This window comes from Vombatus ursinus, unplaced genomic scaffold (genome assembly GCF_900497805.2).
Source record: "Vombatus ursinus unplaced genomic scaffold, bare-nosed wombat genome assembly UNPS02014335.1, whole genome shotgun sequence".
NCBI lineage: Eukaryota > Metazoa > Chordata > Mammalia > Diprotodontia > Vombatidae > Vombatus > Vombatus ursinus.
In genome coordinates this window covers 244,196-262,737 of record NW_020954113.1, presented here as the reverse complement: position 1 = coordinate 262,737, position 18,542 = coordinate 244,196, and the positions used below count along the sequence as shown (strand labels likewise).

At 39.1% G+C, this 18,542-nt stretch overlaps 1 protein-coding gene across 2 annotated transcripts in view; it reads right to left on the bottom strand.

The window, feature by feature from the left end:
- Positions 1-18,542, bottom strand: part of SLC12A1 (solute carrier family 12 member 1) — a 136,982-nt gene that overhangs the window by 52,518 nt on the left and 65,922 nt on the right. For both annotated transcript variants that reach the window (XM_027860925.1, XM_027860926.1), the window contains exon 17: positions 7,070-7,210. In XM_027860925.1, coding sequence (XP_027716726.1) covers positions 7,070-7,210 — 141 coding nt within the window. The remainder of the gene's footprint in view (positions 1-7,069; positions 7,211-18,542) is intronic.

Below are 18,542 nucleotides of genomic sequence, written 5' to 3'. Positions count from 1 at the left end.
ATCTATCTATCTATCTATCTATCTATCTATCTATCTATCTATCTATCTATCTACCTATCTATCTATGGATGTTTTTGAATTCCTATGAATTCATCTGTGGGGATCTCCCAGTGTGGACACTTCCTCTATGAATGCAGATTAGAAACACATCTGTAATTTAGAGTCTTTGAGAGATGTTTTGAGCAGTAGCACCAAACTCAAATAGAAACTGAGCCCATTAAGCCACATGTAAGGATCCCTGCAAACTGCCTAGTTACTTAGAAAACCACATATTAATATAATCCGTGTTTTGTTATGTATTTATTTTGTTAAATATGTCCCCATTACATTTTAATCTGGTTTGGGCCACATTCAGGTTTGACACCTCTGGCTGGCCTAGAGCACTGAGATATTATTCACAGTTGCACAGTTAATATGTGTTTGAAGCAGGATTTGAATCCGGATCTTTCTGCCTGGAAGGCTAGCCCTTTAGCTACTGTAGCAGGCTACTTCTATGGGTTAGGACTACTTGTTGGAAAAGCAAAGTTTAGAATAAAATGTATACATGCTATATGTAAGCAATAATTTATAAGATAGAGGACAATGTGTTATAATGAATGGGACAGAAACTCTGACTTTCTATATCAAACTCCCTTTATGAACACCTTTAGTCTTGGCTTTCCCAGCACAGTTCATAGAGAAACTGCTAAAAAAAAAAATGACCCATTGCTTCCTTGCAATGACATATTTTGGCCATGGATAGGAAAATTAAAAAGAGATGTTAAGATCACTAGGACGTAATAGCTTTTCTGGTCCTTAGAAATTATTCCTCAATCTATCTTACCCTACAGGAAAATAGAGAGGAAGGGGATAAGAGAGTAGGAGGATGATAGAGGGGAGGGAAGATTGAGGGAGGGGGTAATCAGAAGCAATCACTTTTGAGGAGGGACAAGGTCAAAAGAGAGAAAAGAATAAATGGGGGGCAGGATAGGATGAAGGGAAATATAGTTAGTTTTTCACAACATGACTACTATGGAAGTGTTTTGCATGACTACACATGTATAATCTGTATCGAGTTGCTTGCCTTCTCAGTGAGGGTGGGTGGGGAGGGAGGGAGGGAGAAAATTTGGAACCCAAAGTTTTAAAAACAAATGTTAAAAATTGTTTTCACTTGCAATTGGGAAATAAGATATACAGGCAATGGGGTGTAGAAATCTGTCCTGCCCTATAGGAAAATAGAAGGGAAAGGGGATGGGGGGAGGGGGGTGGGGATAGAAGGGAGGGAAGATTAGGGGAAGGGGTATTCGGAATACAGGCTATCTTGGGGTGGGGGGAGGGATGAGATGGGGAGAAAATTTGGAACTCAAAGTCTTGTGGAAGTGAATGTTGAAAACTAAAAAAAATTCATTAATTAAAAAAAGGAAGAAATTATTCCTCTTTGGTGAGTGACTTGGTGCATTTTCCTTAGGTGCAATAAAAAGGGAGTATTTTTTAAGAACACTTTATTTGCCATCTCTAAGGCTGTCATTTAAGTCTGCATTCTCCCTTATGCTTCTTGTCCTGCCTGCGCTAACATCTCCGACATCTGGATGTAGTCCTGATTTCTGACTCCCTTGAATATAAAAATTCAGAAAACCAAGAATAGGGATGTGCCAGGAATATTTTCAGCTAGAGCTTTCCTTCCTTTTTAAAAAATAGTTTATTGGATACCTTTTGTATTTATATCACAATTATTTTCTAGCTCCTCTCCAGGTTGAATGCTCCCTTATGACAATGAAAGTTATTTAAGCAGCAATATCTGATAGAATGACTATATCTGACAGTGTATATAACCTTCTGTCTTAGTAGTCCTCCACTTCTCTGCTGTAGAGTGGGAGAGGATGGTATGTTTCATTATCTGTCATCCAGGACCTTCATTGCTTTTTCATTTACTCAGAGTTTGGCTTCCCTTTAGTGATCTTTCAATTAACGTTGTTGCAGTAATTGTGTATATTTTTCTTTTGATTCTTTTTGTTGTTTTGCTCTGAATGTGTCCATACAATTCTTCCCTTGTCTCTCTGAATTCCTCATTTTTAACATTTCATACTGTATATAATATTATAAATATAATAATAGTTTTAGCCATTCCCCAATCAATAGGCATCCACTTTGTTTCTGCTTCGCTTCCCATGGAAAGTGCCAATCTATCAATAGTTTGACATATGTTGGATCTTTGTTCCTGTCTTTGACCTCCTTGAGGTGTAGGCCCACTAATGGGACTGCTGGATCAAAGGGTATGGACAGGTTTATCTCTTTCTACATGGAAGATGCTATGCTTTATAATATAATGATTGTTCTTGACATGCTGTGTTGGTGGTATATTTGAAAAAGGGAAACATTTTCCATGTGGACATTAAATACTCTAATATTCTCATTATGCTAAAACCTTGTTTATATATTTGCTGTACATGACTGAGCCATGTTGAACTGAGTTAAAGGTTTTGTGATAACCAAGTAAAGATAACATAAGTGGGGGATCTTATTCATTAAATCATTGAATTGACAATGACCCTCCTTTTATACCCCAGGGACAGAGATTTGAGTGATTCAAGCTATGTATCCCATGTAGAAATCATTCTTCCATGTAATTGACCTGTATTTGAATAGCTCACTGGTGTTCTTATGTTCGGGTAATAAATATGTGATATCTTCTGTGAAAAATGATTGAAATAGACTTGCATCAGAAGAGAAGCTGGTAAAGTGCTTTGCTGGTTATTGATGTGCCTCTGTGAAGCATCTAATTTAATGCATCTTATTCAGATCTTCTGTTTTCAAGTTTTTTAGGGAAACAAGAGTTTTAATCACCTCCTTGATGTAATCATTCTTCCTTTGAGTACACAAACTCACTGTTTCAAATCCGATCCAAGTTGTGCTGTTCACTTTTGACCATATAGATAGACCAGCAGAGAATAGAGCATAGGACTAGGGGGACAGGAAGACCTGAGTTCAAATCTTGCCTCAGATTCTTAATAGCTTTGTGACCCTTGGCAAGTCGCTAACTTCTCTGTACTTTATTTCCTCATTTAATAATTGCACCTCCATCAAGGGATTTGGAGGCAGCCAGGTGGTGCACTGGATAGAGTGCTGGGCATAGAGTCAGGAAGGCTTGGCAATGGCCATTATGGCAGTGGCAAACCACTCAGCCACTCCAGTATCTTTGCCAAGAAAACCGCAAATGGGGTGACGAAGAGTTGGACATGACTGCAAAATGACTGAACAAAACATCGAGGGGTTGCAGTGAGGATTAAATGAGTAAACATATAAAGTGCTTTGCAAACTTTAAAGTGCTATAATAAATGCTAGTTGTTGTTACTGTTGTTATTAAAGTGGCAAGGAGTTTTTCACATCCTCTTTTGGGGTTCTCTCCTCTAATTTTTTGCTTTTCAAACTTCTAGTGATTTTTAAATCAGTGTTCCATTTTTATTTTGTCCTTTGAACTGCTTTGACTCCTATTGCCTCAGGTTTTGGCTTTCACTTTCAATTGTTGATTTAGAGTATCAAGAATTTCTGATATCCTTTCGTCTGTAAAATTCCATTCTGCATATTTTTTGTCATTGCCTTTAATTGGGTGATTTAGTTTAATGAGTTTTAAGCTGCACTTACTAGCTAGATATTTATGTAATCTTTAATAAGTCCTCAATAGTTTTATTTTTAAGCTGCTTCCAGACATTGTCCTTAGGAGCGTTCCTAGATAGTGCTACCTTTCCTTCTAAGGTCCTTACCATTGTAACACTCACAGCCTATGCTATTGTTTCCAACACCTGAAATATTATGGGAGAATGCATTGCTTCATGATGGTTAATTTGAATGCCCCTATTTTGTTATGATTGATCTGCTAATTGTATTTCTATTGTCAAACTCATGATTCCATTCTAAGTATGCCCAACCCCTTTGAAAAATCATTTGATACATCTGCATTATTTTTGTCATATCTCATTATTAGATAGTTCTTTTGGAGTGTGTGTTAGGTGTAGACTTTCTTTTTTCTAAGATTTAAAAAAAATCCTTTCTTCTTTTAAATTAGAACTTTGTTCCTACAGTTAGATTTTCCTAAATGACTTCATTACAATTATGTTCTCACAGACTTTTTCCCTAACCCTGACTCCTATTTACCTACCTTTCCCCTAGTTTGGAGATTTTTACTTAATTTTTTTATCTTTTCTTTTCCCTCTCAATTAAATGGTTTTGATTAAGGAACTAAACATTTTATGAGGCATAAATGAGAAGGGAATGCATTCCAGATGTGAGGGATAGCCAGTGCAAAGTCATGGAGAAAAGTGTCATGTATATGGTATATAATATATGGTATCTCCATCCCAGTTATACTAAAACTTTTCTTCCTGAGATTATCAATGACCTTATCACTAAATCCAGTGGCTTTTTTTAACCCTAGTACTTATTCAGCATTTGAGAAGCTAGACTAGGCTGCTAGGGGATGCAGTGAGTCAGAAAGAATTGAGTTCAAATTTGCCCTCAGACACTAGCTATGACCCTGGGCAAGTCACTTAACTTCTATCTGCCTTGGTTTCCTCAGCTGTAAAATAGAGATAATAGCACCTACTTCACAGGGTTCATCAAATTGTTGAATGACATGATGTTTGTAAAGCACTTAAGTGATTCATAAATGCTTTTTTCCTTTCCTTCCTGGCCACCTTCTTGATATTCTTACCTCCCCTGGCTTTTATGACATGGTAGTGCCATGATTTACTTTCTATTTCCCTGAGTATTTCTATATTCTCTATTTCATTGACTACTCTTTCTCTTCCTGTCCTTTCCACGTGGGTCTTCCCCACATTGTTCCTCTTTGCTACCTTCTCTTTTCTTCCTACACTCTCTTTTTTCAACCTTATCCACTCCTAGGCCTTCAATCATCAATTTTAGGCAGATTGCTTTTAAATCTGTACCACTACCGCCAAACTCTCCATAGAGTTCCAGTCTCATATTTCCAACTGCCTGATGGCTATCTTCATGTGAAGGCTCCCTCAGCACCTCTGTCTGAACAGAGGACAGAGGACTGGATCTAGAGTCAAAGGATCAGGGTTTGAATCTTGGTTGTGTTAAATGTAAGTTGTATGAGCATGGGCAAGTCAGTTAACCTCTGTGTGCCTCAGTTTTCTTATCTGTAAAATGAGGATGTTGATCTAGGTGACCTCTAAGTTACTTTCTGGCTCTAATTCTGTGATCTCAGAAAGGAACATATTATCTTTCTGCCAACATCTATCCCTCCTCTTGCTTTCTCTATTTCTATTTGATGGCATACTATCGTCCTAGTTTTCCAAGTTTGAAACTTCCAAGTCATCTTTATTTTTTTTTTGCCCTTCCCCCCGCCCCCAATCCAATTATTCCCCAAGCTCTGTTGAATAGAACTTAGCAGCATCAATTCTGTCCTCATTGGAACGTAAGCTCCTTACACATTGGGATGGTTTCATTCTTTGAATTGGTATCCCCAGTGCCTGGCACACTTCCTGGCATGTAGTAAATACTTAATCAATATTTGTTCATTAATTGATCTACTCCCTTCACTGTTTCCTGCTCCTTCCATTTCCATAGTACAACCACTTCTTGCCTAGATTACCATAATAGGTTCCTAACTGGTCTTTCTGTCTCTAGTCTCCCCTCTCTCTAAGTTTACTCACATTCCTTTGATCACCTAAAAAACGACTCTTTATTGCCTACGTCATAAAGTATAAATTTCCTATATAAGCATCCAAGACCCTCCTTGACTCTAGCCTGCCTTTCCATCCTAATTTCTCAATTATATCCCTTACATACTCCATATTCCAGTTAATTCCAGACCATTTATGGTCCCCTCCCATTCTCATACTGTTCTCTCCTACCCCCATGCCTTTGCTTATATCGTTCCCAATTCCTGGCAGTTCTATTCCCATATCTACTAATTAAAATCCTTTTCTTCCTTCAAGGATCATTTCACATCTCACTTCCATGGTGATGGCTTATCTGCTCTCAACAGGTAGAAGTGTGATCTGTCCCTCTCTAAATTTTTCACACTCTGAATCTCTCCTTTGCAGGTGGTATATTCTCTCACAGATACACAGAACTGGAAAGAACTTCAGTGGCCATCTGATCCAATCCAAATTTGCATAAGAATCCCCTCTAAAATATATCCAACAAGTAGTTTTCCTTGAAAACCTCCAGGGTTGGGGAATCCACTACCTCCCAGAACAGACAGTTCCACTTTTAGATACTTGTAATTGTAAGGAAATTGTTCCTTACTTCAATCTTAAATTTATCTTTTTGTAACTTCTAACCAATAGGTTCTTATATGTGTGCCTTTTTCTCTTTTCTAAACTCTAAATTCCTTGAAAGGAGGATTTCTGTCCTGTTTCATCCTATATCCCTAACACCTATCACTTTGCCTTACATGCAGTAGTTGCTTAATAAATGCTTTGTTGCATTAAATGGATTGAATTGTGGTTCATGATAGCAGGTATGAGGAAAAGACTTCACCTGTTTACTCTGTACTAAGGGCAAAAAAAGGTCAAGGCTCTAGGGAGGATCCAGAGAGCTAAAATCAGTGTGCTTCAGTCTTGAGCATCTCTGAATATTAAATTTCATTAAATATTCTGGAAATAATTTAGGCGGACTGTGAGATTTAACACAGCAGATCATCATTCATTTATTTGGTCGGGTCTAGCAGCTGCCTTCACATCGTTTGCACAAAAAAGGGATAAAATGCCTAACTCTTAATGCTGTATATAGTATGAAATGCAAAAATAATTTGAAGTTTTAATAGGCTATTGAATGTTGCCAACTATCGGAAAATATTTGCATTTCAATATGTGTGGGCGCAGATTGTGTTATGGTGGCCAAAGGCAACCTCATTTTCCATTTTCCATTGTTCTCATTCACAACTCAGAGACACCAAAACCCTGGGCATCCTTTCATCCCTGCTGGTGCTGAGGACTAGACCCTTCCAGATCTGGAAGCATTGGCACTGATCTCGGCAGGTGGCTGGCTGGATCATTTCACTTTAGAGCTTCATTAACATTCGGTGTTAATTGTCTTTCACTTTTCCACTCATCGGCCTTACCTGAAGGAGACTTCTGACACCATCCCTAAAGCAGTCTGCTGCTACTGCAGCGTAGAAAGCCTTAATTTTGTTCTTGAGAAGCCAGGCCTGCTTCTTCACCATGCTGCTGTTCATCTCCTTCACACACTCCTTGCGCGGCCCCTGTATGACATGACGAAATATTGGTCGGTCAAAAGCCGTGGCATTCTACATCAAGCTGTGGTTGTTTTTTAAAGGACAAAAATAGGCAGCTGAGCCCTGTTAGGCTAAGAAATGGGGGAAAACTCCCCAAACTCCACAAAAATCCAGCCTTCCCTCCCCAAACCCACCACTGCTTATATTCACATTGTAGCCAAGGAGTCTGGGGTCATTAGCATGTGATTAATTAACTGCAATGATTCAGAGTGAAGTGAGAAGGGTCAGGTGGTGATGAGTCTGGACTCATGGCAGAACTATGATGAAAGTGACTCGGGAGGAAGATGCCAGCAGCCCTTGGCTCAGCCTTCAGGGTCACTTTTAGGGATGGTGAGTCAATCATAGCCTTGGCATAAATCTAAAGAAACACATAGAACTTGGTGAGCAGGGTAGGTGACGGGCTGTAGCCCTACAGAATTCATAGAACATTAGAGCTGGAAGGGACCTCAGGGGTTTGCACTAGGCAAACCCCTCATTTTGCAGATAGGGTAACTGAGCCCAGAGAAGTTAGATAACTTGCCCAAGGTCACAACGTAAGTGCCAGAACTAGAGCTTCTGACTTCTCTTTACCACACTGGGTTACCACAGTTAGGCTTCTTAAAAACAGAACAAACAAACAAAAAAACTATACCTGTGATTTTTATTAGTATAGGGGGTTCTCTATTGGTACAGATCAGAACCTTCTTTGTAATTTCTAGTCTTAGAGAGCTGCCTGGATGCTGAGAAGTTAAGTGATTTGCCCAGGGTCACACAGCCATATGTATCTGAGTCAGGACTTGAACCCAGGTCTTCTTAAGTCTGAGGCCAATCTTTTTTTCTCCACTGTTGTGCTTTTATTTACATGTATCTGCCCCATTCAGATAATTAGGGCAGAGGAACAGTGAAAAGGGTAGTCCAGACCTTTGATTTCATCAGTTTCTGAATGTGGAAACTCTCATCACCAATGCAGATAGGCAACTAACCACCCAAAGCATAGTTTTAAAAAGCTTTCTGGGACACTGAACGGTGAAATAGGTTGCTTTTATTCTCACAGCTACTGTGTCAAAGGCAAGCTCTGTACCTGGGTCTTCCTGCCTTTGGGGCACCCTGAACAGGATGTTCCAGAGGCATACTCCATAAGCGGCCATAGTTGCGTTCCACAGGCAACTCAAACTCAACATGTCCAAAACAGAGCTCGTTATTTTTTTTTCCCACAAACCCTTCCTTTCATCCAAACTTCTCTATTCTGCCAAAGGCACTATCACTTCCCCACTGTTGTAGTCCCAGGCTTGCAATCTCAATGTCATCCTCAGTTCCTAAATCTCACTCACCTCACATGTCTAATCCACTGACAAACTACCTTCACAATATCTCTTGCATCAGTCCCTTTCTCCCTATTCACGTAACATCTCTCTAATCAAGTAGCCATCACCCTTTCACCTGGACTAAGGCAATAGCCTTCTCATTAATCTCCCTATCTCAATTCTCTCTTCCCTCCAATCCATCCTCAAACTCAGTTGCCTAAGTTAATTTTCCTAAAGAGTAGATCTCCTCATGTCATCTCCTCCTACTTAATAAACTCCAATAGCTTTCATTTAGCCTTCAGGATCAAACATAAAATCCTCTGTTAGGCATTTAAAGTTGGTCACACCCTGACCTCTTCCTACCTTTCCAATGTTTTCTTCACTCCCCTCTACACAGTCTACAATCCCGGTATGTTGGCCAACGTGCTATTCCTGGCCCATGACACTCCCTCTCCCTACTCTATACCTCTGCACCGGCTGTACCCCATATTAAAAATGCTCTCCCTCTTCACCTTCATCTCTTAGTTTCTTTGTCTTCATTCTGGACTCTTAAAAATCTCACCTTCTGTTGGAGGCCTTTTCCAGTTGCCCCAGCTGCTAGTGCCTTCCTCTCTACCATTACCTTCTCTCTATCTACTCTGTTTATGTCTTGCATAGATCTAGTTATTTACATGTTGTCTTCCCCTATTAGAAAATCAGCTCCCTGAGGACACTTTTTTTTTTTGTCTTTCTTAGTATCCCCAGTGTTAAACTCAATGCTGTCCTAGGACATAGTTTTTGTTGTTGCTGAGTTGTTTCAGTCATGTCTGATTCTTCACAACCCCATTTGGGGTTTTCGTGGCAAAGATAGTGGAGTAGTTTGCCATTTCTTTCTCCCCAAATGGTTAATAAATGCTTGTTGATCGAGTGACACCAAGGCCAAATTATGCCAGGAGTGTCTAACTCAAATGGATTCCTACAGAGGCATATTGACTTAGAAAACCACTATGTTAACATTATCTATGTTGTACTGTGTTTTTATTTATCTTCTTAAATGTTTCCCAGTTATATTTTAATTTGGTTCAGGTGCTGCATCTTATTATCACTTCCTTAGACAACATGTTAGCTTCTTCTCCTTCCATTCCAGATTAATTCAACAAGTATTTTTGAAAAGGATCTTAGTGGTCATCTAGTCCAATCCTCTCATTTGACATTTTGGGAAAATGAGGCCTTTGAAGGTTCAATAACTTGGCCAAGTCACCAAGGTAGTAAAAGGAAGAAACAAGATTTAAACGCAGGCCCTCTAATGCACTTTCTATGATACCATGGTGTCTGGCACTGTGTAAGAAAAACATGAGAGATGGCCCTTATCCTTAGGGAGTTTTCAATGTAGTTGGAAGACTAGACCTACTTATAAACTTAGTAAGAAGAATTCTTTGGAGGGATTTTATTTTTCAGTCACGCTGAGAAGTGATGAAATTGGAGACGTTAGAAGCTACTGAGAAGGCAGTGTGGTTGAGAGTAAGGAGAACTGGGGTAGATATCAGGAGATTGGAATTATACCCCTGGTTCTAATACTAACTAGCCACATGACCTTGGGCAAGTATCTTGGTGTCTCTGAGCAGCTGTAGAAGGAAAGAGATAGACTACTAACTCAGGGGTTCTTCATCTTTTTTGTGGTATTGCTTTTTATGGAAATTTGTGGACCTCTTCTCAGAATAACGTTTTTAATTGCATAATATAAAATACATAGGATTACAAAAGAAATCAATTACATTAAAATACCATTATCAAAATATCTTGTTAGAAAACAAGTTCACAGACCCCAGGTTAAGAACGTCTGTACTAAAATGATCTCTAAGGTCCCTCTCAACTCTAAAATTCTATTCAATATGGTATATGACTTGGGTCTATCTTGGATCTCTCTGCCCTATTGTGTAGCACAAAGCAGAGAAGGGAAATTCAATGAAGGAAGCCCAACAGAGAGAGGAGGCATGGGACAGAGAAATCCCTGCCAGGTCCAGGGAGGATGTGCTTTAACATCAGCCTACGAATTGCAGTACCATGACTGTGAGCCCCTGGGGAAACTGGCACTTATTTAAATAAATACAGTCTAGTGTATATCTATTAGTATTACAAAAATCCAAATTAAACATTAGCTGTGACAGTGAGATTTACTTTAGTGCCCGGGTTTGCCATATTGTGAAGTCATAAAAATATTTCATGCAGAATCTCTCTTTGCTGAAAGTTATTATACTATCATTGTTGTACACATATTAATGTGGAAGCAAAGGTGCCATACTGCTGCCATGGGAAAAAAGCAAATAATAAAAAAGAGAGAGAGAGAGAAAGACATGCAGGGGCAGAGTCCTCTAACTTCTCACCGTGAGTCAGAATCACAGAAGTGGATTTTATCACCCAATTAAAATACTTCTATAGCTAACTTCATCCAAAAATGAGTTTTAAAATGAACTCGGCATTTCAGTAGACAAAACTATGGGTTGTTGGGGGGGGGGGTTTTCCCTTTCTTTTTGAAAGAAACATCAAATGCAACAATACAGGTCTGAGGAAAGTGTGAAGAGTTTGCAATTATTTAGTCTACAGACTAAATTCAGGTAGGTGGTGATGAGGCGGCTGGATCACTGTCTTTGAATAGAGGAAAGGTTATTCTGTGAAGAGGACAGTGAGCAAAATGTTTTCTATTAAAGACAAAAGAAAGGAAATGGGCCTGAATTATAGCAGGAAGAGTTAAGGCTAAATACCGTGCTATGGTAGAAAATGCTATGTTTTGTCCAAGTTCCTCCAGCAGCAAATTATATATATTTTTATGTGTGCATACATATATAGACATATACATACATATACATACATACATAGGAACAAGTCTACAAAGTAGATATATTTGTTATAGCTCTCAATCAGAAGATTAAAACAAATCCTTTTCTTTTGGAACCAGGAGAGGAAAACAAAAAACAGAAAGACTTGTCTTATTAATCTAATCCAATCAGTTCAAAGATCTTTAAGTGCCTAGATCATGTAGAACACTGTAATAGGCACTGGGGGAGATACAAGATTTAGATAAGACAGGTTCCCTACCCCATGAGGTTTTGTAGAGGGATGTGGCATATATAGAAATTCATTCTGTGTCTAATATATATGTACACACACATATATATTTTACATCTGCTACATAGGCACAGTATATACATACACATATATTCACACGTACACATGCATGGGTATATGTATAAACATATATAAATAGACTTCCAATATACATACATATATATGTGTGTATATATAAATAAATAGCCTCCTAATTGATTTCTCTGTCTCAAATATCTCCCCATTTTATATAGCTGCCAAAGGTTTTGCTGAAGTACAAGGGTGAACAAGTGAACATTGATGTTGCTGAGAATAAAAATAGAGTGTGGATGGAGTACAAGATTGTAAATTGAGTCCTGAAGTTGTTGAATGTGTGTATATGTATGAAAAATACATATAGTGTATATAAGTATATTTGTGTATGTATCTATATAAGATCATAGAATCATAAATCTAGAACTGGGAGGGACCCCTAAGATTATCTAGTCTAATCCCTTAATTTTACAGGTGAAGAAACAGAGGCCCAGGGAGGGTAAGGGACTTACCCATAGTCACAAAGGTCGTAGGAATCAGAGGCGGGATTTGAACTCATATGTGTGTATACATATATGTATATACAAGTATATTCCTGTATGTACATGTATATACATATACACATGTATATGTAGGTATACATAATATAGGGGGAGATAAAATGTTTAAATGATAGGTTTCTATCATCCATGAAGTTGAGTACGGGGATTTGGCTTATAAACAAATTCATGCTGTGCCATATGTGTATGGATATGTGTGTAGGTATACACACATACACCCACAGTCTGTTCATTCTCTCTCTATATATATATATTTCATATCTGCATGTATACACACATGTATGTATATAGAAAAGTATACGCATATATATGTATATATAGTCAGTCCCTCAGGAGACTGAGGAGGAGCAGTCGTACAGGTAGGAGGAGAGTCAAGCAAGAATAATGTCATGAAAACCCAGAGAGGAGAGATCACTTAAGGAGAATGTGGTCAACAATATCTAAAGCTACAGGCGGATCAAGGAGGATGAGAATTGTGAAAACCGACCTTAAATCCGGCAACTAAGAATCACTGGTAGCTTTGGAGGGAGCAGTTTTGGTTGAATGATGAGGCTGGAAGCCAGATGGGACAGTTTAGAAGAAAGCAAGTGGAATGACTGAGTGAAGACATTTCCTTCAGGTTTAGCTAGAAGGGGAGGAGGCATAGAGGATGACAGCTAATAGAGATGGTAATATCAGATGAGGACTGCTTTAAAGATGAAGGGGACTTGGGTACATGGGTGAGGAGTGAGTAAAATAAAGAAAGATGGAAGATGTATGTGTCTGTGTGTCTGTGTGTATGAGAGACAGACAGAGAGCCAGAGACAGAGAGCCAGGGCCAGAGAATAGAGGGTAGTGGTGAGGGGGTAATGTATTGGAGAATATGGAAGGGGGTGGTATCACTTGCTCTGTCACTTCTGAACTGCTTAGGGCCTGGGGGTGGGAGGGGGGTGAGAGAGAGAGAGAGAGAGAAAAGTCACAAAATAGCGCTCTTGGATCTATTTCAAAATTATGTTTTCTAACTTCAAGTGGGCCTTCAGTGCTATGTGGAAACTCCCTTTTCCTTCTCTTAGGAATCCCTGTAACCTTCTCACATAATGGCTACATCAAGCTTTCTCCCCTTTCTTTAAGCCCCTTAATTCTATTACTTGCCTCACTTTCTATAGATTTTTCAACTCTACTGAAAAGATCAGGACCTTTTGACTTCATTTCTCTTCCTCTACACTTAAAAAGCTCTTATCTTGTGTCTGAGAGGGTCCTTTTTCTTGCTAGCTCTAACCTGGTGTCTTTGATCTCATCCTCTCTTGTCTCCTCCATGACCTTGATTTTCCAATCACCTCTATTCCCTCTGTTTCATCCCTCTCTGCCCCTCAATGGCTCCTTCCCTTTTGCTTGCAGACAGACATATTCAGGTCTTGTATGTCTTAAAAACAGCACAAAACAACCTACGTCCCTTTACTGCAGATAGCCCCACTGGAGAAATTCTTTCTCCTCCTCTTAGCTGCCTACCTTCTAGAAAGAGTTATCTCCATTCACTATCTTCTCTTCCTCATTCACTATCTTCTCTTCTTACCCACTGACTACTCAAAGCTTTCCAGTCTGACTTTGACACTTTACTGATATTTTTCTTTCCAAATTGATAATACCTTCCTGGTTGTCCTGCTACTTCTCTGATTGCTCCTTTTAGGTCCCCTTTACACGTCTTATTCCTTCTGTTGAATCCAAAATGTGAACATTCCCTAAAGCTCTGATCATGGCCCTCTTCAATTTTAACCAAGCAATTATTAGGCACATAGAAAGTGCCAGGAACTGTGCTAGACACTAGGGATAAAAAAGGCACAAAAAATGAAATAATTCCTGCTCTCATAGAGCTTACTTTCTCTAATGGCAGGCACCATGGACATAAATCAGTGTAATGGAGGTTTGAGGACTAACTAGAATCCTGGAATGTTCAGAAGGACCTGAATTTCCTCTTAACTCTGAGAAAGATTTTGGACTATTGTGGTCTTTATGTCAGGAGGCAGACTTAAGAAAGACCTGGGAGTTTTTAAGGAGACACACTCAGTCTGTGAGAGAATAGACTGAGGAAGGAGTCCTGATGAGTATGAGCATGAATCAAACAGCGGCAGTAGATGACATCCCTGGCATCTCCAGGACCTACACCGAGATGAGAGAGTCAGCAGCATGGGGGCAGCAGGTGAAAGGAGAGCTGAACTTGTCAGAGAAGGGAGAGACAGAGGTGGTCCTTTGAGCCTGGCAGGCATCTTGGAACAGAGAATTGAGATTGAAGTTGCTAGTTATGATGGCCTCTTTGAGGAGTGAGGGAAGTTCCAAAAGGTCAGCTCTTTCTTATTCTCCTCCCTTTGCCTGACCAGTAGCAGTCACTGTAACATACTCTGCTCACTTCTTTTAATTAAACATTTCCTGTATCCTGATTTTGCCTCAAATATTAATAAGCCAGAGGTTAGCTGGAAATATGTAAATTTTAAATTAGGGCAGAGAGCCAAACTTTTGTCTTGAGTTTTAGGGATTTTCCTTAAATAGGAGATCTGAACTATTGTCATTGTATTAATAAGCTTTTTGTCTAACATAAACTACATTACATGAAAGGACCACACAGACCTGAGGGTCATTATATTGTCTCTATGATAACTGTGAGCTCACTGTTCTAACAGTATACAGCTAATTAAATCTCTAGTGTCTAATGTGGGAAAGAAAGAAAGTCAAGGTGGAAGCAGGTGAACCTAGGGGGAAATTCAGTTTTGCCCCTTCCAGAAGAGAGGAGGGAGCAGAAAGGATCAAGTGCCTTCCACAGAGCTACCCACCAGTATTACTAAGTACATATATAAAGAATAACTACAAAACAAATACAAGGTCATTAGCGAAGGTGGTGGGAGCATTTGGGGTATAAGGAAGGGCTTTGTGTAGAAGATGGTTCTTGATCTGCATCTTGAAAGAAGTGAAGGATTCTGAGTTGTGACTGTGGAAGGAGTGCATTCTGGTCATGAGGGATAACCAGTGCAAAGGCATGGAGACCATTGCTTTCAAGAATAGGAGTAACGAATGATAAAAGCTAAAAAAATTGGTTGGGGCCAGGTGGTGAAGGGCTTTCAAAGTTCAACGAGAGGGTTTATATTTTATCCTAAAAAACACTAGTGAGTTTATTTGAGTAGAGTAGTGACATGGTCATATTCATACCTAAGGAAAATCACTTTGGCAGCTGCATGGAAGATGGGTTGGCTTTGGGAGAGACTTGAGGCAGAGAGACCAAGTAGGAGACAATCACAGTGGTGACAATATTCACTCTAAAGATTTCAATTACCACTTGTATGCGAATGAGTCCCAAATCTACATATACAACCCTGACCACTCCCTTGAGCTTCAATCAGGCATTTCTAACTTCCTGTTGTACATGCCATCCTACCAGCATAACTCAAACTAGAACAGATACTTGCTTAATTGAATCTTTCTCCTCAAAATCTGACCTTCCTGACTATCCTATTTCTCTTAAAAGCATCACCATTCCCTTAGTCATACAGGCTGAAACTTCCTACAACCCTCACATCCATCCATGTTGGTTAGTCTACCTCCCAATATCTCTCATGTCCATCCCCATCTCTCTACACATCCTACCACTAGCTCAAGCAGCATTCCATTCTCAGCTGTGCTATTGTGGAACCTTCTAATTGAGCTGTTTGCTTCTAATATTGCTTTCTCCAGTCCATCCTCTATTTGGTTACCAAAATGATCTCCCTAAGGCATAATTTTGATCATCTCATGCTTTGGCTCAAAAATCTTCACTGGTTCTCGCTTACCTCTAGGAAAAAAATACTATAGATGCCCGGGATTTAAAGCTCTCCACAATTTGGCTCCAACCTGTCTTTCCAGACTTATTTCATATCACATGCACTCAATGTTCCTGTTAAATTGACAACCTAGGTGAACCCTAAATTTGACATTCCATCACCCATCTCTGTGCCTTAAAACAGGATTTCCTACGTGACTGGAATGTGTTCCCTCTTCCCCTCTACCTCTTAAAACCCTCTGGTTTCTTTAAGACTTAGATCCAGCACCCGTTCGTATGTGAAGTTTTTCATGGTACCTCTGGATTTTCCTGCTCTCTTCCTTATTCCATTTACCCTGATTCCTTCCCACAATCTAATCTTCAGAACAGAGATAATTTCTTTTCTTTTGGAAAGTTTACTTTCCACTAATTTACACACTGCTTCGCATTTAACAAGTATTTAATATTTATTGAATTGAATTGAAGTAAGTCTAATGAGGGTTGGTAAAAATGTATTTGTCTAAAGACTTGAAAATCTTATGAGGGCAAGTTAAGCCGAAAAGTAAGGGAAACCAGGAAAACTGCATCTGTCAAGGCAGATTCCATGGACAGTATAGGTATAACATGTGAAAAAAAACTGATAGAAAGTAAGTAATAATACCCAAGGAGGCAGACAGCAATGAAATCCAAGACCTTATATGTCTATAGTCAATTATACAAAGTATGTGTAACAAGGTAAGTAGAGATTCTAAAGGAGGGGGACAAATTCATACAGGAGTCACTGAGTCATAGTGGGATGGGCCTTAGGACTAGAGGATGTATATGGAAGAGTACAGGGAAAGAGGTTGGTTGCTCCTGTGGTTTCATTGATTTAGGGCTGAGATGTCCAAGTGTGTCCATCCCCAAGACTCCTACCAGGGACACTCTTGAATGCCAAGGGAACCTGATTAAAATATAACTGGGAAATATTTAAAAAGATAAATGAAAATGTAAAAAAACATAGATAGTATTACATTTTAAAGTCAAGTCAATATATAGTGTGCAGAGATCCTTATGTACAGCTTCATGGCCCCTCATTTCTATTTGATTTTTGACACCATTGATTTAGGGAGCTATTGAATGAAAAAAACTCCCTCTAATAATGCAGGTCAGCACTTTCCCTGCAACTTATAGTTTTAGAGAATTTTGTAGAGCACTGACAGGTTACCTGAGTTTACCCAGGGCCAATCTATGTCAGAGGTCTTGCCAGCTCTGAGGCCAGCTCTCTTTCTCCTGAGCCATACTGCATGTCCCATTCAGAAAAAAAAGAATAGAAAAAAAGGATCATGAAATATGAGTTAAGAAAATGTTCTAGTAAAGAGATACAGGAACTTTAGTAGGGAAACATGGTAGAGAGTTTTTGTGTGAAGTTCAATGGAAGGAAAGATAGATGTGATATTGTATACTATTGGCCACCTGGATGGAAAGAAATAGACAAGAGATTGTAAAAACAGATCACAAGCCTATATTGTAGTATGACCCTGTAGCAATGTGGGGTTTTAGCTCTCTGGATATTATCTGGAACTTTTTCTGTCAAAACCAAAATGGCTCATAAGTTCTTGCTTTGTCTTAATAATTTCATTTTTTTTTAAATGTAGAGGGGGCAATGAAGGAAACTTTTATTCCAGATCTCATTCTGACCAATAAAGATGAACTGGATGTTAAAGCTGAAAGGATGAGAACCTGGATAGAAAATGATGGAATGTTACCATCACAGAATACAGCACAGATAGAGAAGAAAATAGTGGACAGTCTGACATGCTTCTTTGATTTGAAAAGAGGTGTCTTCTTCAGAGAAAGGACAGATAGGAACCTATGGCCTAAAGCCATAGCAAAATGGCAAAATCAAGGGTATGATCATCTCTGTATTTGAGGTGGAGAGGAGAAATAGGTCATGGGAACTGAGTAGACTATTGGAACATTTGGGTATTTGAGGGATCAATATACATGATTAAGGAGTTTGGACTTGATTGTTTTGGCAGCGGGGTTAAGTAAAGGTTTTTGAGCAGGGAAGAGCAGGGAGGGTTGTCCTAAGAGTGATGTAATATCTTAAGAATAAAATTCTGAAAACAAAAAGAAATAGTTCCAATGAGTAATAAAGGGATAAGATGCCAAGGATCCAAAAAGATGATAGGCTAGAAAAATGGACCAAATCGAATAAGATGAAATTTAATAGAGATAAATATGAAATCCTTCACTTGCATTAAAAAAACATAATAAACTTCCAAGGTCCAGGATAAGGGAAACATGATCCCATAAATGCTTATTCCCTTCCTTTCCCATAGAGGAGAGATGTTGTAGAAATAGATACTGTAAGATTTGGCAACTGACTGGATACATGGGACAAGTGAATGAATGAATGAATCAAAAAGCATTATAAGTCAGATGTAAGATGAATCCATGACGCATGTCATCATCATTCATATCTCCTTTTTGATCTACTCTGTGTCTTAGCTCTTTGAAGCAGCACAGGACCTGACGGCGAACATGTGTACAGTCATCTGGTAAACAAAGACTACATATTGAGTTCCTGACTC